This window comes from Bos javanicus, chromosome 20 (genome assembly GCF_032452875.1).
Source record: "Bos javanicus breed banteng chromosome 20, ARS-OSU_banteng_1.0, whole genome shotgun sequence".
Classification (NCBI taxonomy): Eukaryota; Metazoa; Chordata; class Mammalia; order Artiodactyla; family Bovidae; genus Bos; species Bos javanicus.
The window spans coordinates 480496-495017 of NC_083887.1; the positions used below are offsets into that span (position 1 = coordinate 480496).

General features: G+C 48.0%; 1 protein-coding gene across 3 annotated transcripts in view; it reads right to left on the reverse strand.

The window, feature by feature from the left end:
• SLIT3 (slit guidance ligand 3) overlaps positions 1–14522 on the reverse strand; it is a 764694-nt gene that overhangs the window by 127262 nt on the left and 622910 nt on the right. For all 3 annotated transcript variants that reach the window (XM_061393171.1, XM_061393168.1, XM_061393169.1), the window contains exons 11-12: positions 10770–10841; positions 7069–7140 (exon numbers count right to left, since the gene is read on the reverse strand). In XM_061393171.1, coding sequence (XP_061249155.1) covers positions 7069–7140; positions 10770–10841 — 144 coding nt within the window. The remainder of the gene's footprint in view (positions 1–7068; positions 7141–10769; positions 10842–14522) is intronic.

Below are 14522 nucleotides of genomic sequence, written 5' to 3' on the forward strand. Positions count from 1 at the left end.
GAAGATCCTCTGGAGGAGGAAATGGCAACCCACTCTAGGATTCTTTCCTGGGAAATCCCATGGACAAAGAAGCCTGGCGGATTACAGTCCATGGGGTCCCAAAGAGTCACACGACTGAGCATGCACGCAAGGCAACCAGAGGGAAGCTGAGATACTGACAAATCAGACAAGGGAGCCAGCACCTGCTCTCAGGAGATGGAGGGCTTGTGCGAGCTGGCTTGCTCCTTTCTTCCCCAACAGCTACTAGGGTCACATTTGCCTATCTGATTGCTACCTGGTTCTGAATCAGTCCTTTAAGAGAGATAAACCCTTTAACAAGGATAAACCATCCACTCAATGACCAAAGCATGGAATGATTCCAGAATTTAAGTCTCCCTAAGAGACTCAGCTTCCCTTAGGAAGCTCCAGATACACAAGAGAGGGAAGAATTCCTCCCTCAAGAATGCATGACAAGGCTTCCCTGATGACTCAGTGGTAAAGAATCCGCCTGCCAATGCAGAAGTCACGGGTTCAATCCCTGATCCAAGAAGATTCCACATGCTTCGCAGCAACCAAGCAACCGTGGGACACAACTACTAAACCCATGTGCCGCAGCTACTGAAGCCGTGTGCCCTAGAGCCTGTGCTCTGCAATGAGAGAAGCCTGTGCACCACAGCTAGAGAAAGCCTGTGTGCAGCAAGGAAGACCCAGAGCAGCCAAAACCAATGCATGACACGGGCTTTCCTGGCTAAGACTCCACACTCCCAATGAAGGAGGCCTGGGTTTGATCTCTGGTCATGCTGGAGAAGACTCCTGAGAGTCCCTTGGACAGCAAGGAGATCAAACGAGTCATTCCTAAAGGAAATCAGTCTTGAATATTCACTGGAAGGACTGATGCTGAAGCTGAAGCTGAAGCTCCAATACTTTGGCCACCTGATGTGAAGAGTTAACTCATTGGAAAAGACCCTGATGCTGGCGGATTGAAGGCAGGAGGAGAAGGGGGCACCAGAGGACAAGATGGTTGATGGCATCACTGACTCAATGGACATGAGTTTGAGCAAACTCTGGGAGATAGTGAAGGACAGGAAAGCCTGGCGTGCTGCAGCCCATGGGGTCACAAAGAGTGGGACACAGCTTAGCAGCTGATCAACAATAACAGGGAACTAGGCTACTAGGAGTTCGTATGCCACAACTAAAGATCCCACGTGCCTCAGTGAGGTTCTGCACTTGGCAACAAAGATCTCCCTGCAACGAAGACCTGGTGCAGACAAGTAAATTTTAAAAAATAGTAATAATAAAAGGAATGCATTACAAAGTAAGTCTGCTTCTACTTCTGGAGAGAATTCTCATCATCTCATCTCAGCCCAGTCTTTAAAAACAAGCAGCTTCTTGATTGTCCTCTCACTGAGTTCAGGGCAAACTCTAGTGGGGATGAGGACAGTGAGCTCGAGGAAGTGCCACAGAAGATAGTGGGCCCCTGATGTAGACTGAGGCTAACAAGAGGAGCTGAGTAACTATCAGTTCCATGGTACTTCCTCCTTGGCTTGAGCCAGTGAGGAATTCTTGTCTCGTGTATCACCAAACTAGCTCTGCAGATTGACCCACGACTGGGTCAGACGCAGATGTCTGGCAGGGACTCCACGTTCAGAGTGCTCGGGTTCCAATGCTCCATCATTTACACACTGAGAGACAATGGCCAAGCTACCTACATCATCAGTTGCTGAGTTTCTACATCTGTAAAATGAGCCTCTCAACAATACCTTCCTCTTGGCATGGTTGTAAAGGTTAGATGAAATTGCTTAGCACAGGTTCTGGAGCATATTAAGTCTTCAATAAATGTTATTAGCAGCAGTAGCTATACTAGTGAAATAGCTGGTGAGGGAAAGTGAGCTATAGGGAGTTAAGTTTTGCTCACTGCCCTGTAATTGGCAGGTTGCTTGGAAAACTCCAAGACCCTTCAATGGCCTTGTCTGCCTTCCAAGGAAATCAAACAACAGGCGCCTGGGTTGCCTTAACTCCTCCCAGCCCCAAGACGGTCTGGCTTGGGTTAAGACCTCCTGGAGCCGGTTTAACATCGACTGGAGCCAGGATTTATGTGAAAGCTTCCACCTCAAATGACTGCCCACCCCACCTGAGTGTCTCTCCCATGTGAGCCGTGCAATCAGTGAGCACTAACTGAATGCACTGACCCCCGGAGAGCTGTAACACTGCAGCCTGATACCGCCCATGCAAGGAAGAAGTGATGGCTCTGGAGACATGCTCGCTGCTTGCTTCCCTGCGTTAGAGAGGGCCAACTGCTGAGCTGCAAAGTCACAAATCTGGGGGCATTTTGGCTGGACACACACTCAGGATCACAATCTCCAGGAGCCCAGGAACCAGGGTGGGCAGGGGAATGGTGAAGATCTAAGCCTTCACACTAAAGTTTCCAGTGATAAAGAGGGTGGATGGAGCCTGGGAGAAGAGGACAGGTCACTTCTCAGGTGATCAGAGTTGGGAGTGCACATCCAGCGGCATGTCCTGTCCTAACCATGATTCTGAGATGTCTCCATGTGGGAAGTTTCAGTTTCCCGCAGCTTACAATGGAATCTCTCAACACGCTTCTTGCCCAACTGGGCCCCTGACTTGCATCCTAGCAGCCTGTCTCAAGGAAGAAAGCTGGCAGATTCGTTCATACCCTCAAAGATCATAAGGGTTGTTCGAACTAAACAACAAATGTGTGTTTAGACTTACAGATGTAAGTCTGTACTTCTAAGTCTGTAGTCAGTATTTATGCAGATGGAAGTCTGCAGGAACTGAACCTTTTAGGATTAATTACGGGGAGACATACTATTTTCAAACACGTGAAGAATATGAGAATAGCCTTTTCTGAGTTTTGCAGAAGCCATGACTGAAGTTTAGTACAAGAAATAGCTGGAGCCCCTTTGCTGTCCACCTGAAACTATCACAACATTGTAATCAATTATACTCCAATATAAAATGCAAAGTTAAAAAAAGAGAAAGCACTTCCTGACCTTTTCAGTATGCCGAATTCACCACGGAAACCATCAGCACAAGAGCAGCAGAGTTTGTGCCAGTGTGTGCGGGACAGGATTCTACACCAGCTGGGACAGAAGCTGTCCGGGAAGTGCTGAAGATTTTGGAACCCCAGCTAAAGGAGGTGACTCTTGCGAGGCTGACACCCGGAAGACAGGGTACTGGACTTGCGGTCCCTTCCCACGGCTGCTGAAGCTTGTTCATGGAGACCTGTTGGCTGCAGCCTCTGAGAAGCCCTGAAGACTGAGTTTCCCCTTAGAGTTGGCCGTCTGCCCGAAGCAACAGGACATGAAGATGACCCGGGAGGGATGGGTACCTAACAGGCTGGCCTAGTGTAGTAGGGTGGCTGAAAAGTTTGGGGACACGGGGAAAGAGGGGATGGGAAGGCAGGGCAACCAGCTACAACACACCTGCTTTATTATGGGCTGAGTACAAACTCTGCTTATTGTAATACAGTGGGCTGGTCATGGAACTAGAGTGGCTGTCTCTTGTTTGCTGCTGCTAAGTCGCTTTAGTCATGTCTGACTCTGTGTGACCCCATAGACGGCAGCCCACCAGGCTCCCCCATCCCTGGGATTCTCCAGGCAAGAACACTGGAGTGGGCTGCCATTTCCTTCTCCAAAGCAGGAAAGTGAAAAGTGAAAGTGAAGTCGCTCAGTCGTGTCCGACTCAGCGACCCCACGGACTGCAGCCTACCAGGCTCCTCCATCCATGGGATTTTCCAGGCAAGAGTACTGGAGTGGGGTGCCATTGCCTTCTCTGATCTCTTGTTTACAGCCATCTTTTTACCCTAATTTGATGTGTACAACATGAAAAGTACGGGCACATGGGAATTTATAAAGAAGTGCCAGCTATATTTAAAATGGTTAACCAACAAGGTCGTGCTATATAGCACAGAGAACTCTGCTCATTGTTATGTGGCAGCCTGGTTTGAAAGGGAGTTTGGGGGAGAACGGACACATCTATTTGTATGACTGAGTCCCTTTGTTGTCCACCTGAAGCTATCACAACATTGTTAATCAGCTAGACCCCAATATAAAACAAAAAGGTTTTTTTTAAGTGTCAGAAAGGAAACATCCAAGATCATTTTGGGCGACAGAGACAGCTTGGCTTTTTGCTGTTGTTTTTCAGTCACTAAGCTGTGTTTGACTCTTCGTGATCCCTGTGATCTCTGGACTGGTACTGCCAGGCTTCCCTGTCTTTCATTATCTCCTGGAGTTTGCTCAAACTCATGTCCGTTGAGTCGATGACGCTATCCAACCATCTCATCCTCCGTCGCCCCTTTCTCCTCCTGCTCTCAACCTTTCCCAGCATCAGGGTCTTTTCCAATGAGTTGGCTCTTCACATCAGATGGCCAAAGTAATGGAGCTTCAGCTTCAGCATCAGTTCTTCCAATGAATATAGTTGCTTTGTGATGTGACCATAGTTTGAGAGATGGAGAGAGAAGAAAAAACACAAAACCCTTGCAGAAAGCTTTCAAGTCAAAGAAAAGGAAATTTCTCAGACTAGCAGGGTGTTCTAATCAGAGCCTTATCGGAAGGTCTCCAGTCTAACAAGGAGAAAGCCAATCTACCGAGGGTGGAATGCTACATTAGATCCAATCAGAATCTGCTTTCTAATTGCTCAACACCAGGTCAGAGCCCAGTGACAGCTACAGTTGCTGGTTCTTTCTGGAAAGTGAGGAACTTGAGTTGTGTCAACTCTTGGTCTCAAGGGAAGGGAAAAGCTTTGTCTTCACTCCCAGATATTCAGCTCCATCAGCTCAAAATAATGAGACACAACCAGAGTTTTTTCCTGGCCTATGCAAAGCTCTAGTCATCTTACGACTGCTGTCAGCTGGGAGCTGGAATCTATTTCCTTTTTTAAAAAACATGCATTCAGGACTTCCTTGATGGTCCAGTGGTTAAGAATCTGCTTTCCAATGCAGGGGACGGGGGTTTGATCCATGATCAGGGAACTAAGACCCCACATGCTGTGGGGCAACCAAGCTCAGGCGCCACGACCAGAGAGAAGCCTACACACTGCAACGAAACTCCTTAGTGCTGCACCCGAGAGCTGACACAGCCGGATAAAACAGCAGATACATAAACAGAGCGAACGGCAAGAAACACGGCCCCCGAGCGTGCGTTTATGATACTGTTGCTGTATGCCCTGCACCGTGCTAGGCACTTTGATGCGTGCTATGTTTCTCCCTAATGCCTACAAGGGCATATAGCATTCAACAATCAAAACATGACTGTTACAGGATATCTACCCCAGCCCAGTGAAACACGACACCTCCGAATCTCCCTCTAGGCCATCCTATTGTTGTCTTCTGGCAGGGGATTAATAGGTACAGTCAACTGGCCTTCTGGTGGCAGTTATACCTTACATTTTCTTTGCTCCAAGCAAAGAATACCATCTGTGAAACCCCCCAGCTCACTGCAGAGCCCTGACATGTCCTTCTAACAAATAGCCACAAAGGCCCACCGAGGGCTGCGACCCTTGAACACTGATAGGTACACAGAGCCACACAGAGAGAGACAGACACGGAGACAGAGGTGTGCAGGGCTGGACAAAGAGGAAGCAGAGAAAAAGACACTGAATTTTCTTTCTCTGGCTTTCCTCTTCACTGAAACAAGCCTTCCCGGTGCTGTGATGGATGTCCTGTCTGAAAACTAGCTGGCCACCTCATCCAGGCGTGATTCATGTGCTGCTACTGTGTGAGGAGACTCTGTCCAGGGCTGAGTCTTACAGGGCACAGAAAGGGTAGAGAGCAGAGATGTGGGAAGAAAAGGCTAAAGGAAAAGCCTCACTTCCTTTTTCTTGAAGAGTCCTGGGCGTCCCCGTGTGAGACGCACTGTGGACCTTCTTCCGTCCACCTTTGTTCCTGACTGCCCACCCATCCGGAGATAAAACTTAACTACATTGTCAGCAAGCTCGTGATGGAGCTTCACTTAACTGCACACAGGAGGCAGGAAGGGCCCAGGCCGCTTCTGTAAGGGGCCTGCGACTCGGAGGTGATTGTACAAGGGAGCATGTATGAGTGCGTGCACGCGCGCTCACACACACACACTCACACACACACTCATCTGTACTCAGATGCATGCCTCTGATAACATACATCTTGTGGTATTCAGAGGTGTGGGGGCCTTCTGAGCCACAGGACCATGTAAGCTCTTCTCCAGCTTCCACACCCATTTTCTGTATGATTGAGGGCAAGTCATTTACCTCTCTGAAACTTGGTACTGTCCATTGCTAACAGGATACTCAAGATCATTTCCTAATACCAACAGGAATTATGATGTGCAGACATGGATGTGTACACACACACTTCCCACACCCACAGTACATGCGTGTAGATGCTACAGCTACCTGATCACAAACCAGGGATAATTCTAGCCTGATCATAAAATCTTAAAATACAAGATGAGCTAAATTCCTTTCCTTGTCTCTCCACATCAGAGTTCACTTACTTTCTTCAAACATTTAAGCTCAAATGACCAGAATGAAATAAAAGCAAATAAATAATCCCAGAGCTTAAAATTTCAGGCAAGAAATCCTCCTTTAAATTAAATAAACACTTCCACCCTCAGCCATATCTTTCCCAGATAGAGTCACAACAGTGACTGATTATGCTCCTAATTATTTCACAGACCCAACCCTACCTCCTTCAAGGTCACATGTCTACCGTCAGCTCTGTTTCAGCTTTAGTATTGGAATACAGTGTATGAACATTTTAGTTCCCTAAATTCTGAGCATTATCGCGGATTTGACTCTGGCTTAATTTCTAGCCCCCCAAGCCTGAGGGTGGTGATTCTTCCTTGGGTCAGGCTCCCAAGCTGCATCACCTAGCTTGTTCACACTGACTTTAGCCTTCCTCTGCCAACTCCCCAGCTCTATTTCCACCAACATGAGGCGGTGGAGGTGAGGGCTGGACAGCTCAAAACAATTTCTTTTTTCCATTTAATGAGCACAAAGTCAAAAGAAGAACTCTACAGAGCATGGCTCAAAGTTTGCAAAAAAGAGCCTGTTAACAGTTCTAGAGACAATATTAGTGACAAAGTTCCTACTCACAGCAGCTGCAGGGACACCAGCCCATCAAATAGTCCCTTGGGAATCTCCGTGATCTTGTTCCCATAGAGCACCCTGGAAAAGAGCAGAGGGGACAGTGGTCACTGCGGATGGGAGGCCACTGTCACCCCTTCACGCAGGAGGTCACCATCTCGGCCCACTCCGCTGGGATCTCAGCATCGCCTTCCCCAGCCCGCCTCTTCCCTCCTCCTCACCAGTGAGACAGGGGGCTCGCGCCTCTGAGGCTGGAGGGGCAGGCCACCTGAGAGGCGAGGAGGAAAGGACTCCATCCTCATCTCCTCCTGGGCAGCCCCACTCAATAAGTAATCCACAATAGCAAGACACGGTCCCTTTGTGGTGTCTCCCGGAGCTGCTAATATGACTCACACCCTGGCAATAAATAAGACGTGTGGGAAGCCAGCCAGCCCTGTGTTTTCTTGTCTTCAATGGGTATTGATCAGGCTGAGCCCAGCCTACAGAATGTTTCCTTTTAATATCCTGTTCCATCCTAAGGAATTCCTGAACTGAGTCCTTTAATCATCCATCTAGACAGGGCTTTGGATATCTGGGGTCCTACCCAGATGGCTCAAGGACTGCTGAGTCAAGGACCGGCTCTTTGGAAAAACTAGGGAGCAAGTAACTGTTATTGCAGTAATAGCAGCTTCTATATTCCAGCCTCATTTTCCCATTCTCTGAGCTCCAGGAACCAAGGAATTCTTTTTACCCTTCTGTCTTCCAGCCTCGGAGTCCCTCACACTGGGTCTCCTATTTAAGGGCTGGTCTCTGGTGACTTCTGACGCACCAGAAGTGTGGGGAAGAAGTCTCCTGAGTCTGGCTCTTCCGTAGACACTGCTGGCTTCTCTTCTCTCATCTGTGGCACAGACTTTGATGATTTCTTGAGTCCAGCCTCCTCTGAGATGGAGGGAACTTAGCTAAGAAAGATCTTTTAAAAAAATGTTTCCCTCTTGAGGCCTGGAGCACACTGAATTAAGTCAAGATTTGATTCCCACTCAGATTGCAAATCCAGGCTGTGACGTGTCTTTGAGGAGGCAAAATATTAGGATGAGGAAATGGTAAATGGGAGTGATAAACCCACCCCCCGTTTTCCAGACACCACCAGGAGAGAGTAAGTGTCCCGCTCAGCCTGCGGGTGTGTTTCATTAATGTTTCAACAAATTAATGACTAAATAAAAGTCAGCGTGATGGCTCAGGCTCCCATTTGTAATTCATATGACTGTCTCACTGCTCACTGTGGCAAATGCAGTGCCATCACCGTCTGCTCGGCTTGGCAGATGGCAGAACCTCCAGTGCAGCAGGGGCTGGTGGGATGACGGGCAGGGTGGGGAAAGAGGGTCCTTGAATCACAGGTCCACGTGGGGTGTGCCTAAGCCTCAGTGGGTCGAAGCCACTCTGGTGGCTGAGGGGGGCTTCTGGGCATAGACCTGTCTGCCTGTATCCTCAGCTCTTTCCTGGACTTCCCTTCCCACCTTTCGGATCTGGCCTTAAACAACTCATCCTTGGAAGGTTCCCTTGAATATCTCAGTCAACATTTTCTGTCTTTCTGCATTTGATTTTTTTATTTTTATTTATTTTTGATTTTTTTAAAAATTAAGTAACAATTTACATACAGTAGTCATTTTCTATCACCTATTTTTTATTACCTCACCCCTTTTCATTATGTCACGTTACATTATTACATATTTATTCATTTTAAACATTTTCTGTGTCTCCTCTACAGCCCCCTTTAATAGATGAATAGATCCCATGTGTGTGATGACATCATGTGGACTGTTCACGGCTGGCTCCCTAGAGCTGAAAACTGAACAGGATCTAACACGGTGAACGCCTGTTTGAGAGAACAGTGCACAGGTATGGGGTAAGGCCTTCTTGCCCTTTGCTTTGGCTGCTCCTCACTCTGGGCAGGGGGTGTTGTTCTTCGAAGCCCCTTGAGGCCAAGACTTGCCTGTCCAGTCACGGCCACTTTCTCAGAGCCTATGAGGCTGCTCAGCATGTGGTAAGCGTCTGTTGAATGGATGATGCGTGTACTGGGGATGAGAGCACTTCATTTAAACAATGCCCTGATGGAGTTCAGAATTGGCTAGTGGCATGCCAGTTTCCCATTGGGCAACCAGATTGTGAATTTCTTTTCCTGTAAGACAGGAAGCGTCTCACGGTCCTCAGCGGGCTCCCAGACCCCGGCAAAGGGAAAGCAGCCGGGGACAGGAGGGCGGGGGCAGGGAGAGGATCCTGGTGGCAGACGGCCACTCTCCCTCCTCCTCTGTGATCTTCAGCACAATAAGCAGACACTAATCTTACGCACAATCCTGTCTTTGATATCCCAACCAGATGTTCTACCTGATAAATGAAACTAATTTACTTTGCCAGCAGCAGGCAACAGCTGAATCAAGAGACCTCCCTGTCTCCAGCCCCTTCCCAGCGGGATAGGGCCAGGTGGGGGAAAACGTGTATCTTGTTACCTGCCCACTCATCAATTAAACAAATAGGTTGCACAGAGAGACAAAGCACGGACAGCTTGCCTCTGAGCATCCTTTCCCCTGCCAGGTAGGGCAGGTCACCAAATAATACAAATATCAACTGATGACACCTTAGCTGTATCTTGTACTTTTCACGTTATCTCAGGATGCGGTATAGATGGGGATCAAGAGCATGGTTCTGGAGTCAGACTGCTTGGGTCTAAATCCTGCCTTTCTCACTTGTTACTGTGGACTCTGGATATCCAAAGTTACATTGGTTTATTCAACATGTCTTTTTTTTTTTTTTTTTGCACAATCACTACATGCCAGGTACTGTTTGAGGTACCAGAGATTCAGCCAGGATCAAAAGAGACAAAAGCCTCTGCTGTGTGGAGTTTAGATGACCCAGTTTTTAGATGAACCATCAAAGACAGATGAGGACAGGTTTCCTATTTTAGGTCCTTGTGAGGATGAAGTTTGCAAGCCTCCTAGAAGAGTACCAGGTGCACAGTAAGTGCTCACTACGTACTGCCAGGGATTGTTGGGACTGCAGTCATGAACGCATTTCAGGCAGGAGAGGTGTCACTGTGCCATTTTGCCTGTGAGGGAACATGCACACCAGAGGCAAGTGATGGTCCTTGTGCCACAGGGCAAGTCTCCGGCAGGGTCAGAACAAAGCTCTATGCCTTCCTGCCCCAGAGGGTCTCTGAGCCCCTGGTAGGCACAGCTTTGGTTCCATCCAAGAGCCTGCTTTCAGGTTTCAAAATCAAAGAAAGGCTTATAGGATGGGGTTGATGCATTCTCAGAACAATAGCCATGAGATTGGTTTGGAGAAAAAGCCTTAAAATCAGAGGAAGAAAATGAGATCCTCCCCAGACAAGGCCACATGCATGGAAAACATGGCACATGGTACTAATCATACATTACAATCCTCTCTCTTCATCTCCCCGGACAGTGCTGCCGAGGTGGGGGAATGCAGTTGGAGGAGAAGATGCATTCGAATTAGAAGCCAATAACTGGGAAGGCTGCTGGGCACTTAATCAATAAAAATAATGCATTTGGGTTGTAGAAATATTCCCCAAGATCAATTTCCCCTGAAGAAATATTTGTTTCTTTTACCGGGTTGCCACAAGTGTGTAAGGGAACATAAAACCTTGATAAACACCGCCTGGAAAATATGAATGCATCCCTCTCCCACTCCCACCCCACATGCCTCTGCTCCCCACTTACAGTGACGTGAGCGACTTCAGACCCTGGAAGGCATCTGGAGCAATGTCTGAGATCTGATTCTTGCTGATGTCTCTGAAAAATTAACAGGGAAGTCTGAGAACACAGCTCAAAGGTATGATATGGCCATATCTGAGGGGTGGACCAAGCATTGCAGGTATGCAAAATGGTGAGGATGAATTCATCAATTTATTTATTTATAGTGCGAGAGCAGGTCTTAAAGATCATTCAATTCAAATGCCTCATGATACAATGCGCTATATATGTGTATCCCTCTTCTTGGCTTTCAAAGCATGCTTACTCGTGGCATCTTGACTTTGACATACGGCCATGCACATGGCAGCCTTCGCTCTGCAGGTGGGAAATGGCACCCAGTTCGATGAGGGCCTTATTGTAGGTTGCAGAACCAGGCAATTATAGCATAAAGGAAGCAAAAGCCAGCTTCGCCCAAACATAGCCCAGGGTTCCTGTGAGCCTCACCTTCTTGTGTAATGTCTTGGCAAATGCTTATTTTTCTCCCCCAAAGTCCTGAGTCATTTTGCCTCCCCAGTGACTTCTCCCTGACCTGAATGGAGGTTTTGAGCAGTGACTGCAGTCTCTGTCTGGTTCAGTGCATCTTCAGCCGTGTGGTATAAAGACATCATGAGAGCCTCACGGTGACTTTGAGACATGTGATTGCCACTGGCAATACTCCTTGGACGGAAGCAAGCCCAGGGTGGTGAAGACCAGAAACAATGTGAGTGAGAAGGATGCTGTGTGTTAGAAGCAGCTAACCCAGCCTTGGGGCATTGGGATCTCCCCGATCGGGAGGTTGCTCACTCCGCAGTACCCCAGTGACTTCTGAACACCCACATCTAGTTCTCACTAACGACATTTCCCTGAGTGCAGAGATGTCTCTTAGGAGTCATTAGCTCAGAGACAGCCTCTGGGCTCCTGTCCCTGGTTGTGGAGATGCTCCAATTTCCAGCTACAATGAACTCTGGTGCCTCTTCTTTAACAAAATAAATCAATGGGTCTTTGCTTTTGTGAAAAAGAGGGGAAGTTGGGGGCCTTGGAGGGTCAACAAGGAGGAGATGGGAATATTGAGAAGAAAGCATGTCTAAGCAACTGCTTCCAGCGAGGTCAGACGCCCGGCTCTCCTAGCCTCTTCAGTGCTTTCCTTGAGCCTGTTTCTCTACCCCTTCTGCATCTGTGTGCTAAGACACTTCGGTTGTGTCCGACTCTTTGCAACGCTATGGACTGTAGCCTGCTAGGCTCCTCTGTCCATGGGATTCTCCAGGCAAAGAATACTGGAGCTGTTTGCCTATTACCTCCTCCAGGGGATCTTCCTGACCCAGGGATTGAACCCCTGTCTCTTATGTCTTCTGCATTGGCAGGCGGGTTCTTTACCACTAGCACCACTTGGGAAACTAGCCTTCAGAAGGGCTGCCCGACAACTTGCGCTTAGGTCTCTGCTCCCTTCGCTCCCTGTTTCCATGGCTTGTGAGTTGAAAGCTACTTCTCAGGTTAACGTTTCTTAGCACAGCTGGTGGGCTTATCCCTTGAGCAGGAGAGAGCGCCTCTAACAAATCCACAGATTGTGCTCGCAAACTCATCAGCTTATACCAGGCTTTTCTTCAGAGCTTTTTTTTTGTATAAGGGTCTTAACAAGCAAATGCCCCAGATTACCCTAATCTTGCTGGGCCTCAGCATGGCTGCCTAGTAAGGCACTTCAGGCAAGTGCACAGTCTGTACTTAGATCATTCCAGTGAGAAAGCCTGTTTTGTTTGGTGATTTTTTTTTTTTTTTTTTGGTGACATTCCTAGTGGGATGTCCCTTCAAGGTCCTGAGCCCTTTACCATGTGAGAGAAAATTCTGTGACCAGTGGGGAAGCCCTCTTTAGCCTTGTCAGTGCAAATTAGTTTTAAGTTCACAACTAAACTTCTGGAAGCATTTTTCTCTAAGGACAAGGTGAGATGTCTCATGATTTGAAGATGCTGGGGAGTAGACCTGGGATTGCTCCCCCCGCCCCCACAGTGGCTCAGCTGGTAAAGAACTTGCTGGCTAATGCAGGAGACGCAAGAAATTTTGGTTCGATCCCTGGGTCAGAAGATTCCCTGGAGGAGGGCATGGCAACCCATTCCAGTGTTCTTGCCTGGAAAATTCCATGGACAGAGGAGCCTGGTGGGCTACAGTCTGTAGGGTCGCAAAGAGTCGGACATGACTGAGTGCCCAGGCATGCATGCACGCAGACACTGGAGAAGTGATAGTTTAGCTGGAAACTGACTGTGGTGGTTCTTAATTCTGTAGGAAGGAAATAAGCAGCCATGGGGGCTAAAGGACCAGGAGTGATAAGTGATCAGACACAGCGATTTGGGCACAGAACTGGCATCTCCAGTCTCCTTTCTATTTCATCGAGTTGGGTGCAGAGGGTGGTGGCCCTGGACAGGAAGGCAGCCTAGGAAGGTTGAGTGCCCACCCATCTCCACGCCTGACCACCCCCAGTCCACATCAGGTGGTCCCAGAGCTGATTCCTGGTGTCTGGGTCACCCTTGACTAGTGGTTCTCAAACCCCATTAGAAGTTTATTAAAATGCACCCACAAGGGCTCCCCTGATGGTTCAGTGGTTAAGACTCCATGCTTCCAATGCAGGGAGCCCAGGTTTGATCCCTGGTTGGGGCACTAAGATCCCACATGCCACGAAGTGAAGCTAAAAGATTAAAAAAAAAAAATTAAACACACCCATAGAAAGTCTGATTTGGCCAGCTGGGGAACTGGGGTTAGAAACCTGCATACATAACAAATCTCCAGGTGATTCCAAGGCAGGTGGTCCCTGAGTTGTACTTGAGATCAGTATTTCAGAATATGGTTAGTCTCAAACCTACCCCAGTCCCCTGGATGATGGAGAAGAAGTGGCCTTTGCAAGCTGTTCAGAACAGAGGTGGTAATTTCCAATGCTGATGAGGGTCAAGTGGGGAATATGAGCTTAAAACACTAGAAGTTGGTGGAACTTGTGGAATATTGCTCTGCCTAAGAGCATGGGAGGGAAAGAACTCAACATCTTGAAGGTGTGGCCTTTAAGTGTCAGTGCTCCCGCTTAACCAGCCCTGTAAGACTGGCATCCTCCCTAATCCCTCCTACTCTTTATTTTCTTGGGCTCCAAAATTACTGTGGATGGTGAGCACAGCCATGAAATTAAAAGATGCTTGCTCCTTGGAAGAAATGCTATGACAAACCCAGACAGCATATTAAAAGACAGAGACATCATTTTGCCAACAAAGGTCTGTATAGTCAAAACTATGGTTTTTCCCAGTAGTCATGTATGAATTGAGGGTTGGACCATAAAAAAAGCAGAGCACTAGAGAACTGATGCTTTCAAACTGTGGTGCTGGAGCAGACTCTTGAGAGTCCCATGGACAGCAAGGAGATTCAACCAGTCAATCCTAAAGGAAATCCAAAAAAAAAAAAAAAAATCCTAAAGGAAATCAACCCTGAATATTCATTGGAGGGACTGATGCTGAAGTTGAACTTCCAATACTGTGGCCACCTGATGCGAGAGCCAACTCATTGGGAAAAAACCCTGATGCTGGAGTCTTTTCCTCTCCTGACGAGGGTAGGAGGAGAAGGGGGCAACAGAGGATGAGATGGTTGATGGCATCACTGACTCAACAGATGTGAGTTTGAGCAAAGTCTGGGAGATAGTGAAGGATAGGGAAGCCTGGCATGCTGCAGCCCGTGGGGTCGCAAAGAGTCAGATACGACTGAGTGAGTGAACCA